General features: G+C 36.1%; 2 protein-coding genes across 2 annotated transcripts; both read right to left on the bottom strand.

Annotated features, from left to right (window-relative positions):
* Window positions 1-217: 217 nt before the first annotated feature.
* On the bottom strand, window positions 218-1,888 carry LOC144444377 (medium-chain acyl-CoA ligase ACSF2, mitochondrial-like). The gene has a single exon (XM_078133791.1). It carries the CDS (start codon window positions 1,886-1,888, stop codon window positions 218-220), a length of 1,671 nt encoding a protein of 556 aa, XP_077989917.1.
* A 10,320-nt stretch (window positions 1,889-12,208) lies between these two features.
* On the bottom strand, window positions 12,209-18,797 carry LOC144444585 (2-Hydroxyacid oxidase 1-like). The gene is made up of 7 exons (XM_078134064.1): window positions 18,672-18,797; window positions 17,142-17,293; window positions 16,388-16,677; window positions 13,764-13,979; window positions 13,085-13,243; window positions 12,455-12,524; window positions 12,209-12,333 (listed from the first exon to the last, which is right to left on the bottom strand). Exons 1-7 carry the CDS (start codon window positions 18,698-18,700, stop codon window positions 12,269-12,271), a joined length of 981 nt encoding a protein of 326 aa, XP_077990190.1. The 5' UTR covers window positions 18,701-18,797; the 3' UTR covers window positions 12,209-12,268.
* Between the last annotated feature and the right edge of the window lie 984 nt (window positions 18,798-19,781).

Here is a 19,781-nt window from a genome sequence, read left to right as displayed (position 1 = left end):
TCATTGCATAAGTAATGAGTTTTGGTATTTAGGCAATATCTTGTTCAAATTCCACATCGTTTGGTGCAAACATTGATGATGAGAAAGTAATAAGCGAATACATTAAAAACCTAGCCTTTAAAACTAAAAGAAAATTTAGCAAATTTATATGTTGTACTCCATCTATAGTCTTTACTGATTGCTTTATATCACTGCTAATGTGCGAAGATTGAGAACTTCACTTATGGAGTCCCAGTCTTTCACTGGCTTTCTTTGACAGCTCTTTCCTGACTATCTTCCCTGTGGAACTGGATGGAAATGAGTCGAAGAACAAAACGTACTTTGGTACCAGGAACTCCTCTAAATTGGGGCGCAAAAATTTCTTGATCTCGTTGGCTGTTGATTGTTGATCTTTTTCGAGACAAATACATGCACAGATTTCTTCCAGCATCCTTTCATATGGGACTGATACAACCTGTGACATTTTTACTTTTGGATGAGTCATAAGAACTCTCTCTACTTCCATTGGATACACATTCCTCCCACCTTTAATGATGATATCTTTTTTACGACCGATCACATGTAGACATCCATCTTCCTCCATCAGACAGAGGTCACCAGTGTGAAACCAACCACTGTCATCGATGTCTTTTTTGGTTTTCTCTTCATCGCCTTCATATCTGAGGAAGATGTAAGGAGACCTTACACACAGTTCACCCGTGGTGTTAAGAGGCACGATGTTTCCCTTGTCGTCAACGATTTTGATTTCCTGGTGATCCATCTGTTTACCAACTCTATCAAACTTGTCATGGTCGGTATTAAGGGTGATTATCCCAGCTTCTGTTGACCCAAGAATGTTGAAGAAATTAGGTGTGATCCGCTCTCTTACACTATTGAAAGCTTCCTTTGGAACTGCATTGCCACCTGTTAAAAGAAGCTCTAGGCAACTGAAATTTTGACCTTGTGAGCTTGATTGGTTGAGGAAATCAAATAGGAAATGAAACATCAGAAAGGCGACAGTGATATGCTCTTTTTGGATTAACTCTGCTACCATTGATGCATCAACACTTGTGTCTGGTATGACAATAGTAAAACCGCAAGCTACTCCCATGACAGTTGTCAGATCACCTCCTGAATGTGCAAATGGACTCAGTGAGATATAACGTACTTCTTTAGTGACCGCATCCTTGATGTGTCGACCAAGTGTGTATATATTTTCGACAGAACACCTATGTGATCTCACAGCTGCTTTTGGCATTCCTGTACTTCCAGACGTGAAAAGCATCATTACTTCATCATCTTGTTGGACTGTTTTCCTGATTTTTATCACGTGATGAACGTCGCTTTCTTCTCCTAGTTCCAAAATATCTCCAAAGTGAAACATACCGGCTTTCTCCTCTTTACCAAGTTGAATGATTCTACGAATGTATGGGAGACGGTCTGCTGCATTGTACTCTGTTCCACTTTTATACATGTATGGAACCATTTCTTTGAAAATCTTTTCTGGGTTACCTGGCCCAATAAGCAAAGTGGATACCTTTGTTTCATTGAGAAGATATTCCATATATTCTTCATTGTATCCCACTAGAAAACGGACATTTATCATCTTTGTGTAAGCTGTTGCATATTGAGTCATAATCCACTCATATCGATTTTCTAGCCAAATACCAACTCGATCTCTTGGTTTAAGACCCAAGTGAAGAAGACCAGCTGCCAGCTTTATGACGTCATGACGTAGTTGCTTAAAGGTGATTCTTTCACTGCCCATTTTAGAGACAAACACAAAAGCTTCTTTGTCCGGGGAATTCTCTGCAGCTCTATCCAAAGCATCACATAATGTCATCCCTGTGTAAGGAATGGGTGATGCACTGTGGAGATAGCTTGTTTTGGGTTTGAAAAACCTTGCCATATTATGAAACCTTTGTTAAGTTACCTGAAATAAAAACATAATTGAAAGAGATGTTAAATATATATTTCGAAATGTCTATGATGAGCATTTTCCTATTTATTTCCATTTTTCATTTTAAAGAAGTGTATGAAAATGGGTTATCAAAGTTTCCACCGTTTCGCTTGCACATTATCCCATTTTGATACGTGTTATAAGATCTTCAAACATTTTGGTCAAATCGCTAAGCAATCCACTTCATAAATTGTCGGTATTTTGACGTAATAGCCGCCATTTTGTTTTTATTTTCAACATATTGCATTGTTTGAGACTGGTCGTCTATAAGAACATACCACTTTCCAAGGCACAGATCCTTAAACAATCATGGGAGATGTTTGTTAGATCAACCAGGTCCGACTGGAAACATTCCTTGCGTTATAGCTTATAGTATGCTCAACACATGTACATTTTATGGAAGAGTATTTTGTGTCAGTGTCTCACATGGACTAGAAACCGTCATCAAACATGTCGGATTGCGGACATGGCAAGTGAAAATACAACAAACAAAACATTCTACTCTATAAGGATAAGCTTTGATAATTGATAAGATGATTTGAAACAGCGACAGTTTGTCACCAAATTGCGTTACAAGTAATGTGGTTGTGGTCCGATTACTTGCAAGCTCCTGTAATATTTATAGGGGAGGAAACAGGACAGTTGGAGCCCACCATCTAAAATCTCGACCCAGTCATGCACACCCCCCTCCCCTTTTCGAATAACCATCTCGCGTACTTGGTCTCAAAATGTGTTGCATTTACTCTTCCCTTGCATTTAGCCAACGCAAAATCTCAAAGTTTAATAAATGGTTTCTCATACACAACTAATATGCATCAAAATTCATTTATTTATTTATTTATTTATTTATTTTCATTTATTTCTTTATTTCTTTTTTTTTTGGGGTGGGGGGGGGGGTGACTGCAGTGACTGTAAATTACAAGGCCAAGTGTAACTCTTGCATTGTTCCCTAACATGATTTTGTGAACAACATTATATATTCAATATGCCGTGTTTGGGTCACAGACCTGACTATTTTTTAGTGGTCCAGACAAGTTTATAATTATTATATTTATTTATTTATTTATTTATTTATTTATTTATTTATTTATTTATTTATTTATTCATTCATTCATTCATTACCAATGTAAGTTTTTTTGTCTAACGCTTTTTTACAATTTAAAAATATTCTTACTACTATTGTGATTTTAATTATTATTAGTTGTGATAATTACTATTTTAGGCTGTTATTGACGCAGTCATGTTGTAATTTTGATGTTAGTTGTCCTACGAGCTGTTAATACATTGTTGTACATTGTTACTTGAAATGTAAAAGGTTTCAGTGTCTGGATGTTGACAATCTCATCTAATTAATTCACATAGATATTTACCTTTATGTCAATTTTAAAACTATGGGCATTTTTATTATATATATATATATATATATATATATATATATATATATATATATATATATATATATATATATACATATACATATATATATATATATATATATATATATATATGTATATGTATATATATATATATATATATATATATATATATATATATATATATATATATATATCATGCAAGCCATTGTATTTGAATGTTTGATTGAAACATCGGGTTTTAGGTTGTTGTTATAGATGCTATTTATATTTCAGATTATGTTGCTGAATTATTCCAAACTTTACAGATGCTGGTGTCTGAGAATTCTGGATAGACGTGACAAGAACAAAGAGATGTGCCTCCACCTCTGTGTGGCACTTTGGGAGGCCAAAATATGGATGACGCTAAACAGCAGGCCTTTCTCGCTACAGGTGCTATTAAGGAATCAATGCCTTGTTTACAAATCAATCAATATAATGTGATCATTGTTATGCCTGATAGGTTTGCAAATGTAGACAATCTTGCCATTGGCATTGGTTTTACTTACACTACAACAATACTTTATCTTATTAAGTATGACATACTACTTATATATATCTATATGCCAGAGGTCGAAAAGAAAGCAATTTTACATATCAAGTGGGGAAAAGAAATTAGTTAAGTAAATACATCGCCAACTGAAAAGTTAATAGAAATATAACTTTAAACTTCTTGATGGACAGCAGGTAGTTTGTTCACACTAGTCGTATCTGTGGCCCAAGGAAAACATATACAGTAATATATACATATAACATAAAAACAAGAAATTAGTTAAGTAAATACATCGCCAACTGAAAAGTTAATAGAAATATAACTTTAAACTTCTTGATGGACAGCAGGTAGTTTGTTCACACTAGTCGTATCTGTGGCCCAAGGAAAACATATACAGTAATATATACATATAACATAAAAACAAGAAACAAAACAAAAATACAAAAACAAACAAAACATATGCATGAAGTGCAAATTATGACGGCTGTTGAAAATATACACAGGAGGCAAATGAGGGTTTATAACAATGTTTCATAACTATTTATCTAGTCAATACTGCTTCAATTGTGATTTAAAGGTAGCTAGATATTCTTCTATTTTTTTCAGTTGGTTGGGTAGTAAGTTCCAGTGTTTTGTGGCTGCGATTTGAATTGCATTGGCTGAAAGTGATATTAACTTTGTTTTGTTTTTGGTTATTTTTTATATCATATTACTGTATATGTTTTCCTTGGGCCTCGAACTCGACTAGTTTGAACAAACTACTTTTGTGGTCCAGCCAGAAGTTCAAGTTATTCTGTTATATATACTTTTCCTAATTGGCGATGTGATTACTTGATTATTTCATTTTCCTCACTTGATATGTAAAAATTTTTCAACCTCTGGCAAATAAATAATATATATATAAAATATAGAAATTGTCGAATGTAGCTAGAAAGTCGCGTCATGTAATCTCGCGCCTTCATGTGCAACGAACGATCGCTTACTCATTTACAAATCATGGGCATGGAGGGTATACACTAATGTGTTTGGCATTCCATTGCATATGCCACTAGTATGCACGCGAGCTGGTGCAAGTACTGTTACTACATACATGTATGTAGCAATAGTACTATGTACATCTAACTGTCCACCTTCTGTGGTGCTATCGGTGGAATCTCATATTTTCCTACATTAGCATCAAGTGACGGATTGTTGGTTTTGATGTACACGGCCGGCCTCCAATAGCCTTCTTTTATTCATGTTCTGTTCCCCATCAATGATCTTGACTGATTTTTAAGTTGGTTCTTGATGTTGATTGCCACTTTCTGTTTGTGTTGGCTTATAGCTGATTGGTCTTTCTTTGTATGTTCCTCAAACCGCTCTTTTGTTGGTACCCTGGTGTAGATCAAGATATTTGATTGGTGACGTCTTTGTTGTCTTTTTTTTCTTGTCCTTATCTTTGGGTTTGACCAAAAATTTATCTTAATGTGTTGCTGCTTTTGAAGTATGTCCGAATGCCTTTGTGTGTTTGTTATTCTTTCATTGGTAAAACTGGTGACCTGGCTTGACCTGGTTCAGGTAGGAAAACATGCTGTTTAAACCTGATTTATGTGTTGAATCTCTTTCCTTTTGTCATTTTGGTTTACGCAAACTGCTTCGGCTTTACTGTATAGGGATCTTAGAACTGGAATTGGTTTATGTCCACTCAAATGTCTTTCCCCTACACAATTTGATAGCCAATGATCTATTGCACTATCTGCATTGAAGTTGGCAAGAGAAGCACCTTCACATACTATATGTAACTGATCTGCAAGTGCTTCTTGGGTAAGTTGTGTTCTAAGGCTGGTCTTCACATTATTCATATTACTGAACTCCCTTACACAATTTGCAGTCGAAGGAGAAATAGTGAGCGCAATGTCTATCACTTTCAGTATGTGCAATATACTCCAGGGTTTCTGTCTGAGTAGTCCTGCATAATTAACATCAAGGAGGCCATTTGACCTCAATGGTCTAATGTACATTTTAAGAAACAACCATTCTCTGTCAATACTTTGCTTATCTTCATCAGTGAAGCATGATGCAAGTTGTACATCAACTATCTCATGCATCTCTTCATTTCCATACTGTGTCAGCTCTTCGAATTCATTGTTGATAGACCATTTGTGAAAATCTAGCACAGCCAGCAAACTCAATGTTCTGTTTTTAAGTTACAGAACCTCTGTTCAATGTACATAACTGTATTGTCTATGATCGTTCTAGTATCATTGTCCTTTGTGAAGTCTACAGGAGCTGGTTTTCTTCCTGTGAGGGAAATATCTCCAAACGTCATGTTGGAGGAATCATAAAGGTCATTGAATTCCTTCATGTATTTCCCTGGGGTATTTCTTAATGCACTTAATGCTATCAGAGTGCATTCTATATGATCTGGTAATTCCATTACAAGGAGACCCTCCTGCTGGATTGCCCTAGACAAAGTAGCAAGTAATGGCAAATAGTCCAGCATGAAATACAATTGTTTGATGAACCTGACAGATGTGACCTCCCTGTAGTACCCGCTGGCTTGGTCTGCTTTGGTGTGTTGTAAATGGTAACAACAGCTGGTAAATTTGTCTTTAGTGCTTTCACTTCTCTGTCTTTGCTAGCAAGCCGTCTAACTTGCTTAACACCGGAAAGTGTGCTGTACACTGCTCTAGGATGGAACATATTTCAGTTAATTCTCTGCGTCACTTCGGAGAATAGTGGTAGAAGTTATATATTCCTTTAATAGTCTTCAAATTTTGACATGCATTTGACAGACTTATTTTGGCATCAAGTGCCGCTAGTTCAAGTTTATGTGCCACATAATGCATCACAACCACTTCAGGAATTTTATGTCTCTTATTTCCTTGGCCACTCCTGACTTCACTCCATCATGACTGCAGCCCCATTAAAGTTAACACCCACTAACATCGGCCCTTCTTTATTTTCTTCATGTTTTAAGTCCTCAAAGTTTAGGTTAACTGTCTGTAGTCAGTACTTGCCAGTCAGCACTTGCCAGTGGAATGATACTAACCTGTCTTGTTTTGGGAACACATTCTACTGGGTCTACATACCGCAAATACACTATTTCCTGTTCAATAACACTCGCATCGGTACTACCATCCCCCAAAACACTCAGGAATCTGGCAGCATTTACCTCATCATTTATTTAATTTCGGATGACCTGAACAAGTGATGATAGAAACCTTCGACAGGCAACCCTGTTGAGATAGTTTTCACCGAGTTGTACACTGTTCTTCAGTTGTATACTACATATGAACTCATAGTCAGTGAACGGTCGTCCAGCCTTTAAAACAGCATACGCTGTATTGAACAGCATGGTGAGTGACTTCCGCCGGTGGTTGTCGAGTTTTTCTACTGCTCGGACGATTGGTGCATCTTTTTTCTTAATGGTTGTCACTGATCCAGTACACTTGAGTATGCAAATTTGGTGTGATTTTGTTCTTTCATGTGATTTCATGGACTCAACTCGCCAATTTGTCGATCCTTCGTACAATGATGATTTATCGGCATACGTATGATTACTGCGACACGATTGACAGAACATATGATCACTATCAGCATCGTATTCAAGCCAAGGCCAAAGTTTTTTCCAGTGTTCTTTAAAATGTCTCGATCTTTTCAGTTCGTCATATTTCTGGTCTTTAGTCAAATACTTCCATTGCCCACCTGATTTCATTCGTTTATTTGGTAAATATCCTTCAATCGGCTCATTCCTGCTACTGCTGTCACTCGTGGTATCGTTACTCGAACCGTCTGATTTACATGATTTATCACCAGGGTCATTAGATACACTGTGACCAGTCTTTGTGAAACCAAATTTAAATAATCCGAAGGACATAATAGCCTCTGAACTCCCAGTGCATGTGCTGACCATGTTCCTCACACGTAACACAAGTCGATGTATTCATGAATGGGCAGTCACATACTATCAAATACCTAGCAATAGAGAGACCCCTCTAGGGAACATAGCTCGATGACTTTACGTTATAAGTCACCTGATTTCAGGCCACTTTCAAAAGGTCACAATCACCAAATATACTAGCCCATCGGGCTAGTGGGTACGAAAATTCACTTGTCCGGGCATAAAACTACTAGTCCCTGAGCTCGGGCTAGTGGATTTGTTCACCCCTGTAAGGGTTTTATTATTTTCAGCTTACAAGGCTACTTCAAGATCAGTATTTCTTCTCGGTGTCTACTTTACGTTATTATAACTCCCCAGTCAGTATTGTTAATGTCATGGACTTGGCATGCGATGTCATGTCATTGTGACATCCGGGTACCTTATTACATTGTGTACTGCTATGATGTACCAAATTAAGGACGCAGACTTCTGGAATGTCCGGACTTTCATTTAAAAAAATCATATTTAATATGACATTTTTGAACAAAATGTCTCACGGATGTCAATGGATGCCGTGGACTTCAGCCATTCATAAACAAATGGCAGCAGTAAGGTTCGAACCCACAGCCTTCACATTCTGAGCCGGCCACTATAACAATTAATCCATCATAACTCCACATTTTCTCTAAGTATTTATAATTCAAATTAAGACTATGAAGTATTTGATCACCGTTCATATATATATATGTATATATATATATATATATATATATATATATATATATATATATATATATATATATATATATATATATATATATATACAATTAAAAAGAGAATGAAATGAATGAAATTTATTTCACCAGATAGCAAAAATACCATACACTTTCAAAGAACAATTTCATCACATATTGTTGCAGGCACTACAGTTAGCCTCACTACATCTTACTCTGTAAGCAAACTGCATGTTAACGTAATTTGAATGTTTGCGTTTAGTAGAAAGACTCTTCCCGAATGCTTAGTTTGGAATTTACATAAAAAATTAATGTTCATGTCAAGTTATAAACAGAGATTTCAATTTTCCCATACAATTCGCCAACCCTCCACCAACCATAACCAAAAGGAGGGAGATTTCCGAATTTGCTAAATTTAGGCATGCCACCGGCGGAAAGAGTCAAGTTAGTCATTATTATGTAAGCCAGAAACCAACCAGTAGAAACCGCCATATCAAAATTGTCAACAATACACCTATCGCGTATCAACTGTTCGCATGTGAAGATTTTCACAGTTCAATGACGGGCTTGGTCTTCACAGCTTAATAATGGCAGGCTTTCAGCCACCTTTTTTCAGTGATATGTTTAAATGTTGCTGATTCGATCATCGTTCAGTGCCTTTTATATCAGGTCAATTTATATTAGGTTTAAGAGAGGTTAAAATACTTGTCTGTTTATATAACTGTGGTCATGGTTTACTGTCGAACAACAGGGGGGCGTTCCCCGTACTTACACGCATTACCACTAGTGTCAACGAGGGGATGGGCTATTTTGTCTTCCCTGGAGAGAAGATTATATTCTGAAAATACTGTCTATTAATATTATAAAGATTATTACTACATACTCACTTTGTCCGTTTTTCCTGTATTTAGTGTGCCCTGCTCCAAATTGCAAGTTAGCGCTGGCTGGTCATGCGGGGTCTAATGTACCACCATTATGTTGACATATACCTGTCAAACATTTACCATACCTGTACTACACACACGTCAACCACAAGCAAGGGAAGCATCTTTATGTAAATTTTTTTATTTGCGATTTAACTTACAGCATTGGAAGTACAACCCACTGTTGTCTGTTGTAATCTGTACTCTTCCAATTCAGATATTGATTCAGGCACGGTTTATAATCGGACATACATTTTTTGTTCTTCTAGCATTCTTTAAAGACATAACCATAGGAAACAACAATGTAAAGGTATAATGATATCCACTTTTGATAACCAGATGTAAACTGGAATCTTCTTGAAGGATATCAAGGGGCAGTGTTATAAGACATGTTAGTCGAGAAATGAATACCGTATCCATTACATTACATGAAATTCTGTTATATCACCTAATCGGTAAATACAATTGATTATGCAAATTCCGCAAAAATGTGCAAGCCACACCAATTATGACTCAAGACGTGTCATAGCATTATTATATTACCATGTCAAATTCTCAAAGATTATTAGAAGGTGATATGCACTCTGTCAAGGGAACTGTCGACAAAAACTAGCAATAAAGATTTAAGAATGAACAAGCACTTCATTATGGTGTGCATAGTAGACAATACAAATTTACTAAGCATATCAAAAACAATCATTGTTGTTGTTGTTGTTGTTGTTGTTGTTGTTGTTGTTGTTGTTGTTGTGTACACAAAGTGCATGTACACACATACACATAATACAACAAGTTTGGAGTACTAAGGTTACTGCTGCCAGAGCACTGTTAGCAAATACTCATACATGTATAGAGTGAATAAATACATACATACATACATACATACATACATACATACATACATACATACATAATACATACATACATACATACATACATACATACATGCACACATGCATACACGCATACACGCATAAACACATACATACATACATACATACATACATACATACATACACACACACACATATACATACATACATACATACATACATACATACATACATACATACATACATACATAGAAATCCATATGGAACTTATAAATCAGTCCGTATAAATAGATGTAAAATTCGACGTTTCGAAAAAATATTCTTTTTCAAAGGAAATATCGGCGAGATACAGAAATGTTAGGTAAACACCTGAACATATCTCAATACTTTCTCATCACCAGAAACCCTACAAATTCCTGAAATAGATATATCTGATACACTGTGATCGTTCATAATAAAATGCATAGATACGGGATAGTTACGATTCTTTTGTCTGGTCAGGCGGAGATGTTCCACTAAACGATCACCAAGACGACGTACAGTTGAACCTATATATAAAAAACCACATTCTGACATGTAATGCAATACACTACATTAGTACTAATACAAGTAAATCTACTCGTAACAGGCACACTGTTCTTAGGGCCAAAAACATGATTAGTATTAATAATTGAAACGACATGTATCACATCAAGTACGATCGCATGGAAATAAACCAGCATTAACTTCCAATTCATGTTTTTCTGTATGGACCACCATATCTCTAAGACTGGTATCACGACGCAAGTTGTTAATGGTACTTCAGGAAACAATGGATTGGTAACCCTATTAGAACGTAAGATATCAAAATGCTTGTATATAATGTTCAGGTAAGAACAAGTTCAGCCAATCTCAGAAATATGTGGGTAGGAGGGTCAAGTACAGGTCTTAAATTAAGATAGTGTTCGATTGCAACTAAACCTTCATTATGTGGTATGGAAGTATGTATGTATGTACATACATACATACATACATACATACATACATACATACATACACATATGCATATAAGTAGATCATCATCTGACATTATATTCTTTGTGTTATGACAAAGAACGAAACACCACAAGTTCATAATTAATATTATCGTACGTACGTAGGTATGTATGTATGTATGTATGTATGTATGTATGTATGTATGTATGTATGTATGTAGAAAGAAATGCATATGGACCTTGTAAGTCAGTCCGTATAAATAGTATGTATATATGTATGTATGTATGTATGTATGTATGTATGAGTGTGTAATGATACCGTTCACATACTCAATACAAGTGTAGTGGTAACATGAAAAGGCATATGAATTCAAAACTAAACTAAACATAGATTTATTTATATTGCACTCCTCACTGAGGCAGTAATTAAAATCAGTCTTGAAGTATACTTTATGACAATAACATAGATTTTAATTATTCACTGCTCGTTATAAAGACAAGTGCATCATGTGAATAATGTACACGTATTTATATTTAAAAAACATTAAACTAAATATACGTATACAGGTTTGAATATAAACATTCACAAGCACTGTGTTCCTGATATTTCAACTGTATGAGTTCCCTAGTGGCAGTTCGTATTCAGCTGTTTCGAAATATTGCCAAAATAATCTCTTATTGACATTTTTGTTGTTGATATCACAAGGGATGTCGACCGAGGACTTCATTTAAGAAATCGTCACATGACAATATAATGTTTGATGGAAAATACTACATATTACAATTAACAAACAAAAACAAGATACATGTAAGTTTGGAACATGAATTTAGTAACAGGTAAACGTTGTTGTTTTACCTCTCCCTTGGCGACTTCTATGATGTATGTATGTATGTATGTATGTATGTATGTATGTATGTAGGTAGGTAGGTAGGTAGATAAAAACAGAAACCGATGTTTGACCCATAAGCACGTTGGCTGTCTAAATGATGCACTAAATCCATCTCGCAACAGTAGCAAGCAAACATCATCGACAATGTGAATGTCCTGGCGATCATTTGTTTGTCAAATTACATGTATTCCCTGATGATATTGTCAGCTACTCAGTCATGCCACAGGCTATTTTTGTATAGTATTGATGGCTTTATATCCGAAATTGACCGGCAACCTGAAAGAAAAATATGGCATGTTTTGCTATCAGTAATATCATGTACATCTTGTTTACACAAATATCGGAATATCTATCACGATTCTTATGTGTTTATTCTGTTAGTAAAACATACATTTACCTGTTAAAGTCATGGCGTTTTTAAGTTCATCTTTTAAGATTTCAAGAACGTCCTTCACTCCATCTTCACCCTTTTCAAAGAAAATGGCTCATTATTAAGTGAATAAAATAATTAAGAACAAATAAAGTCACAGCTTGGGTACATAATTTAGGTTTCCGAAACACTGTGGTTTTCTCTTGATTCAGGTATCGTCTTCATTGAATTCTGATTTCGTCTTTATTGTACGATCTTCTGCGTAAATGCATTACAAAGTAGCTCATACTAAGTTTTCAGTCAAAAGTCAGAAATTTAACCACGTAGAGAACGTGGAGACGAAAGTATTTATATTCCGGCGCAAACTCCTGGCACATCAAATACTACAATTGCGTATACGAGCGGCAATACCACATAATTGGTAACGATGAACTTGGGACACTGTGTTACCCCATGCAAGGATTCGTTTATGTAGACTTTATGTGTAATAAGACTGCATCCATATATGGTATTCGAAGCAGTGATTGGTCAATAATGTTAGGTCACAGGGAGATGGTAATCTATGGACTATATGGGGTGTGCTATATACAGGAAAATATGAGTAAATTTATGGTAAGTAAGGACAAGATTACGTCACTAAAAATTCAAGTTGAATACCTTGTATGCTAAACCGTAAATAACTGGTCTACCAATGAATACAGCTTTAGCCCCTAACGCCAATGCTTTCAAAACATCAGTTCCCATACGAACTCCACCATCGACATAAATCTCCACCTTGTCGCCAACAGCTTGAACTATTTCAGGTAGTACTTCTATCTGACCAGTTAAAAAGGAAAGGAAACAACAACATCGTATATGTTTACTTAATTACATAATTATACGTATCTTAAACGTTGACAAAACGTTGATAAAGAAGGATGCGCAGCCCTTACACCGAACATGACAGAGAGTAACGTCATACTGGTGGAACTTAATATTCATACCATTCCAAAACAAGAGCACACTCTTACATGACAATAGTTGCTCTCTTCAGGGCTTATCGTGTGACAGCACTTGATTTCTTTGGCTGAGAACTGGAGAACCACCTTTGAAAAGAAGCTCAGTATCTTCGAAATATTGGGTTCGAAATGTATGGTTCACGATTTTTTAAGACAACAATGGACTATCTAAATAAATATTGATAACTACGAAACAAAACGTAAAATTAAAAATAAACAAAACATAAAATTAAAAAGATGGAATGAAATATTTTCATCGATACACCTGAGCTGTGTTTCTGTTTTTATCTGCTAATTTTACCAGCCATATCATAACAAGTAAATGCAAGGCTACTCACCGTTGAAGGCACTGTATCAAGCTGCCGGCCGCCGTGATTGGATACAAGTATGGCATCTATGCCATGTTGTACGGCAATCACGGCGTCTTCAGTTGACATGATACCTTTAAGTACAATTGGTAATTTTGTTATCGACTTCAACCACGCTATGTCTTCCCATGTAGCGGATGGATCTCCGTGTTTGATTTCTTCATGAATTGAAGCTGTTGTTGCATTCTAAATTTTAAATGAAAGGAGAATACGTCAGCATAAGACATCCAACAACAACAACAACAACAACAACAACAACAACAACAACACATACACAACACATACATACATACATACATACATACATACATACATACATACATACATACATACACACACATACATACATACATACATACATACATACATACATACATACATACATACACACACACACACATACACACATACACATACATACATACATACATACATATGTATATGATATTGTTATTAAGCCTGCAGATAAAGGCGGAGCAGTAGTTGTATGGTATAAAGATCTGTATGTGGCTGAGGCAGAGAGACAACTTTTAAACACGGATTTTTACCAGGAATTGGAATGTGATATTACAGAAGACGTGCAACGCGAAATTATGAATACTGTTAACGCTTTTATATCCGCTGGCGAATTACCAACGGAAGCACGCAACCTTATAGTCCGTCGACCAAGGACAGCCGTGTTTTATTTACTACCCAAGATACATAAGGTTAATATTCCTGGTAGGCCCATCGTCTCAGCTTGTAACTGCCCTACGGAACACATCGCGCGTTATTTAGATGCCCTTTTACGACCTATAGTGGCATCTCAGCCTACCTACATTAAAGATACGAACCATGCTCTTAAAGTATTTAATGGCTTCCAATTCCAACAAGGTAAGCCACGATACCTTTTTTCTATGGACGTTAAGTCCTTATATACTTCCATACCACATAATGAAGGGTTAGTTGCAATCGAACACTATCTTAATTTAAGACCTGTACTTGACCCTCCTACCCACGTACTTCTTAGATTGGCTGAACTTGTTCTCACCTGTAATTATTTTACCTTTAATGACAGGTATTTTGTGCAGAAACGCGGCGTTGCTATGGGAAGTTGTCTTGGACCTAGTTATGCTTGTTTATTTATGTCTTATCAAGAACACCTTATTTTCAGCTCATATCAAGGGATCTTACCTGATCTATATAAACGATTTATTGATGACGGCGTTGGTGCAGCATCACTCAAACTTGAGGACCTTATGCAGTTTATTAACTACATATGTAATTTTAATCCTGCTATTCAGTATACTTATGATATTTCAGAACTAACAATCAATTTCCTTGACATCTCCCTTAGGATTGATGGTGATGATATAGCTACATCTATTTATACTAAACCTACTGATTCACATTCATATTTGCAGTATGGTTCATCACATCCTAATAAGTGTAAAGATTCCATTCCCTATTCACAATTACTTCGTTTACGTCGTATTTGTAGTAGTGATTTGGATTTCAGAAAAAGGTCTGCTGAATTTTGCACGTACTTCCATCAACGTGGTTATCCTATGTCTGTTACCAACGCGGCTTTACATAAAGTATCATCTTTGTCTAGGGAAGCTTGTATCAAATCACATGATCAGAGGAGTAACAACGATCGTCCCATACTAGCTCTTACATACCATCCCTTTTCAACTAGAGTTAAAGACATTATATACAAGCATTTTAATATCTTACGTTCTAATAGGATTACCAATTCATTGTTTCCTGCAGTACCATTAACAGCTTGGCGTCGTGATACCAGTCTTAGAGATATGGTGGTACGTACAGAACAACGTGAATTGGAAGTTAATGCTGGTTCTTTTCCGTGCGATCGTACTCGATGTGGTACATGTCGTTTCATTATTAATACTAATCATGTTTTTGGCCCTAAGAACAGTGTGCCTGTTACAAGTAGATTTACTTGTATTAGTACTAATGTAGTGTATTGCATTACATGTCAAAAATGTGGTTTTCTATATATAGGTTCAACTGTACGTCGTCTTGGTGATCGTTTCGTGGAACATCTCCGTTTGACCAGACAAAGGAATCGTAACTATCCCGTATCTATGCATTTTATTACAAACGATCATAATGTATCAGATATGTCCATTTCAGGAATTTGTAAGGTTTCTGGTGATGAGAAAGCTTTGAGGTTGAAGGAAGAAGAAATCATTTTCCGTCTTGGAACGCTGGAACCCCTTGGAATTAATAGATTATTCTCGTCTTTCCCAATCTAATTATCATGATTATTGGGTATTTTTTAAATTTCAGGCGTATTCTATTGGGTTCTATTAGGTGCGTGCGAATTTAAGAACTTATCCCACGTACAACCGTTTATTTATATCACGTGCGGTTTTGTTCCATTATATTTAGAAATGTTCGGGTTGTCACCTGGCATTTCTCTGTCTCGCCAATTTTTCCTTTGAAAAAGAATATTTATTCGAAACGTCGGATTTAACAGCTATATATACGGACTGGTTTATAAGTTCCTTATGCATTTCTACATACATACATACATACATACATACATACATACATACATACATACATACATACATACATGCAGTACTTACCTCCTCAAAATATTGTAGATAATTGGCAAACTTCAACTTTGGAAAAGAAGAAAACTCTTTAATCCGTTTCATGTCGTATCTATTTCCAATTGTTGGATTATCCACTGATACTACAATAGCCTTACTTCCCACTCGTTCAGCTCTTTCAACCATTCCTTTTGTAATGTCTCTTCTTTTCAAAATATACACATTCTGCCATCTTAACCCAATTGGTACCTCGCTGGCAATCTCTTCCATTGTTTTATAAGGTGCTCCATTCAACACCATGCAGGTGTTATGAAAGGCAGTCGCTGAAATAAATAAGTCATATGATACTGTTGTAACCATCAAGATTGTTTTATGAAGTTTTAGGTTTGCATACATTTATTTGTGATAGGCGTAGTTACAAATGTAATATAGATGAGAAATTTGTTCCGCATTTTGAATTAATAAAATAACTTTAGCATGTTTTTCTAGTTGAAAAAAGAGTGAAAGTTCATGTTTGTAATTCACCAATAATTCAAATTCGCTCAGTAGTATTTCAACAGTATCACAAGTGTATTATTTGTTGCAAGTAACTGACTGGGTGAACACAAGTATTCACTACTTCACATCCAGTCTTGACGTATCCATACACCTGTCACTTCCCACTATTTTGAAACATAACCATGTATAAATAGCATCCTTACTTGTGTTCATTTTTTTTATTTATACAGGGAATTAATGTAAACAGATCAAAAGTATATTTTTTAAGTGAAATAAAATTTCATCTCACCCTTTGCTGTAGCAACGGCGCCCTCTGGATGTGCCATCGATTGAAAAGCAGTTGGAGATACACAAATAGGTATATCAATGTGTGTACCCAAAACTGATGTACTCAAATCTATTGTGGATACGCTTCTCAGAACTCTTGGCATTAATTTTATCCTAGGATAAATCAGTTAAAAGACAACCTTATCCTAAATATCGATAACTATGGTGATATATAAAAATGTAGTAGTCTAAGGCATAGGTGATATGTCACTCGCAGAAGTTTCATTTAGCATCTAACATTTCAAATTTATCCACAGCAATTGATGAGACCATTTGACTTCCTTTAACGTATGCGAAATTCTTGGACGTCATATACGCGAAGTCGTGCCTTTAAATGAATAAAACCATTCCCATTAGTTATATCTCCATTATGAAATATAAGGGAAGGTTGTTGTCTGTCTGTCTGTCTGTCTGTCTGTCTGTCTTTGTGGGTGTGTCTTTGTCTGTGACCACGATATCTCAAAAAACGTCTGCATCAATTATAATGAAGCTTGTCACATATCTTGTTTATGGTAATGACAATAACTGATAAGTTTCAGTAAGTAAAGGTAATATGAATAAACAACAATCGCTGTCATCGAAAACAAAAACTATTATATTTGCTTTGTTTTAAAATATAAGTAATCTCTGTTTGAACTTCTAATCAGAAGTTAAAAGTGTGGCCTAAATAGTATTTTGAACTAGCAGGCACAGATTGACAGGTGAATACAGACGTGAGTGCTGACTAATATAGTCTGGCACGAATGTCGAATCGTATAGACCACCCTATTGAATGTGAAAAATGTTTAGGGTTGATGGGTTATTTGTTTATTTTGCCTTATGGGAGGTATTCAGTTTCAGTCGGTTTTATATTATTTATTTGGATGCATCATCCTCGTAATATATTTTTTCTGCCTGTGTCTCCATCTGTGTGTGTCGTGATTCCGAAGTTTAGAAATGTTGTCGACAATCAATCCAGTCAGTGTGACCTAAATCTGACAACATATCGTAATGCATGAATCAGAGGTTATTGACATGACCGTCGACCTCAGCTCGGTCGATATTAGGCATGGTACCTGGGTATTCTGTGAATGTAAGCCGTTAGTGTATTCAATCATCATATCACAATTCTAGTTGTTGACAGCTTCTCGTGTGATCATGTCAATGTACCCAACTACACAGTCATTTGTAATGTATTACATAGTGGAATTTCGAAAAGTTGCTGAATAGACATGCCGACAAATATTTTGACTTGATTTTTGCTGTCTCTATCGACATCAAGTGGTTGGCCCCCTGGTTAAATAGATGGCATCCATGATCGATTTCGCGTACAAATGTGGGGCATTGTGTGTAATAATCCCGTGCGAGCGAGCTATCGCAATTGAATTTAGGAAAATAGTCAAGTTTTTGCTAATATTTTGTATAGTCTACCATCTATCTTTAGTAACGTACTGCAATATGTAACAGACTCGCAGCTTCGCTACCAAACTGATCACAAGCGGGCATGCCATACCTTGAAAATGATTCTTTGTTCTCCTTCATTGTGTTAAGGTTTCCTGCCCCTCCACTGAAATACACCCAGGCGAAGTGTGATAGAGTCTTGCAGGCGAAATCTTCGTAATCATCGAGACAGACAAGTTTATGACCACTGGACTGACCGGACGCCATCTTGCTTTTTATATTATAAATACTCAACATTCAAATAGCTCGAGGTCATATGTCATATCTCAGACAACTGTAGTTGTCTGAGGTCATATGACTTATGACCTCGAGTTATTTGTCTGAGGTCATGGGCGTAGCGTGATCAGGCGAACATTGTTTACTGTGTGGAGAGGCAAATCGGGGTCAAATCGATGTCAAGGACAGCTTGATATCAAACGCTGACATCGTTCGATTTAATGTAGGCTGTGGTCAGAACTTACTGTAGGGCCCGGGGAGAAGTTGGGGAGACACAGAAAAAATAGGGGTGTAAAGGGGGAGTGGAAATTGTGATGGTCTGAAAGGGAGGTCACGAAAAATTTGCTCATGATTTGAACAAAATTTAAACTGTTTTGCATGTGCCCTCTAGCTCACTTCAGCTATTCCCTTTTGTGCTTAGAATAAGTGGATAACATAATTAAAATATATTGATCTCACACAGATCACGGACACACGGACGTTTAAATAGAATAACTCTCTCTCTCTCTCTCTCTCTCTCTCTCTCTCTCTCTCTCTCTCTCTCTCTCTCTCTCTCTCTCTCTCTCTCTCTCTCTCTCTCTCTCATTTTTGAACATTCTAACCTCGGAGCAGTCGTTTACCTTATAAAGTGCACAATTATGTACTTCATTTACCTACCATACATTTAATTATCATGCCATCAATAGCCAAGATGCAAATGTGTGTGTCTTCCAAAATATCTCCGTCTGTATATTAAAGCGAAAAAAATAACTGTTCGATTCCTAATTTGTACTGCCGACCTTAAACTTTTTATTACGTATTCTAGAAAAAAAATCGCAAAATTGTGTAGTTTCACGAGAAACAGTGGATGCGGAAACTGACATCAACTTAAAAAGACAATATAAAACTGTTCTTCCAATCAGTAATGGATGTACATCTGAGTTGTATAGTAATGTAATGACGAGTA

This window comes from Glandiceps talaboti, chromosome 13 (genome assembly GCF_964340395.1).
Source record: "Glandiceps talaboti chromosome 13, keGlaTala1.1, whole genome shotgun sequence".
NCBI classification, from domain to species: Eukaryota; Metazoa; Hemichordata; class Enteropneusta; family Spengelidae; genus Glandiceps; species Glandiceps talaboti.
Note: the sequence above shows the minus strand (reverse complement) of the source record. Positions and strands in the feature narration are given on the sequence as shown.

What these genes read in the sequence shown, in the direction of transcription:
- LOC144444377 (XM_078133791.1), bottom strand. Translation starts at nt 1,888, where the DNA reads ATGGCAAGGTTTTTCAAACCCAAAACAAGCTATCTCCACAGTGCATCA.
- LOC144444585 (XM_078134064.1), bottom strand. Translation starts at nt 18,700, where the DNA reads ATGAAGGAGAACAAAGAATCATTTTCAAG. An exon ending in AACAAAGAATCATTTTCAAG is followed by an intron (nt 17,294 to 18,671) that starts GTATGGCATGCC and finishes GATTTATCCTAG; the next exon opens with GATAAAATTAATGCCAAGAG. An exon ending in TTGATACAGTGCCTTCAACG is followed by an intron (nt 13,244 to 13,763) that starts GTGAGTAGCCTT and finishes TTAACTGGTCAG; the next exon opens with ATAGAAGTACTACCTGAAAT.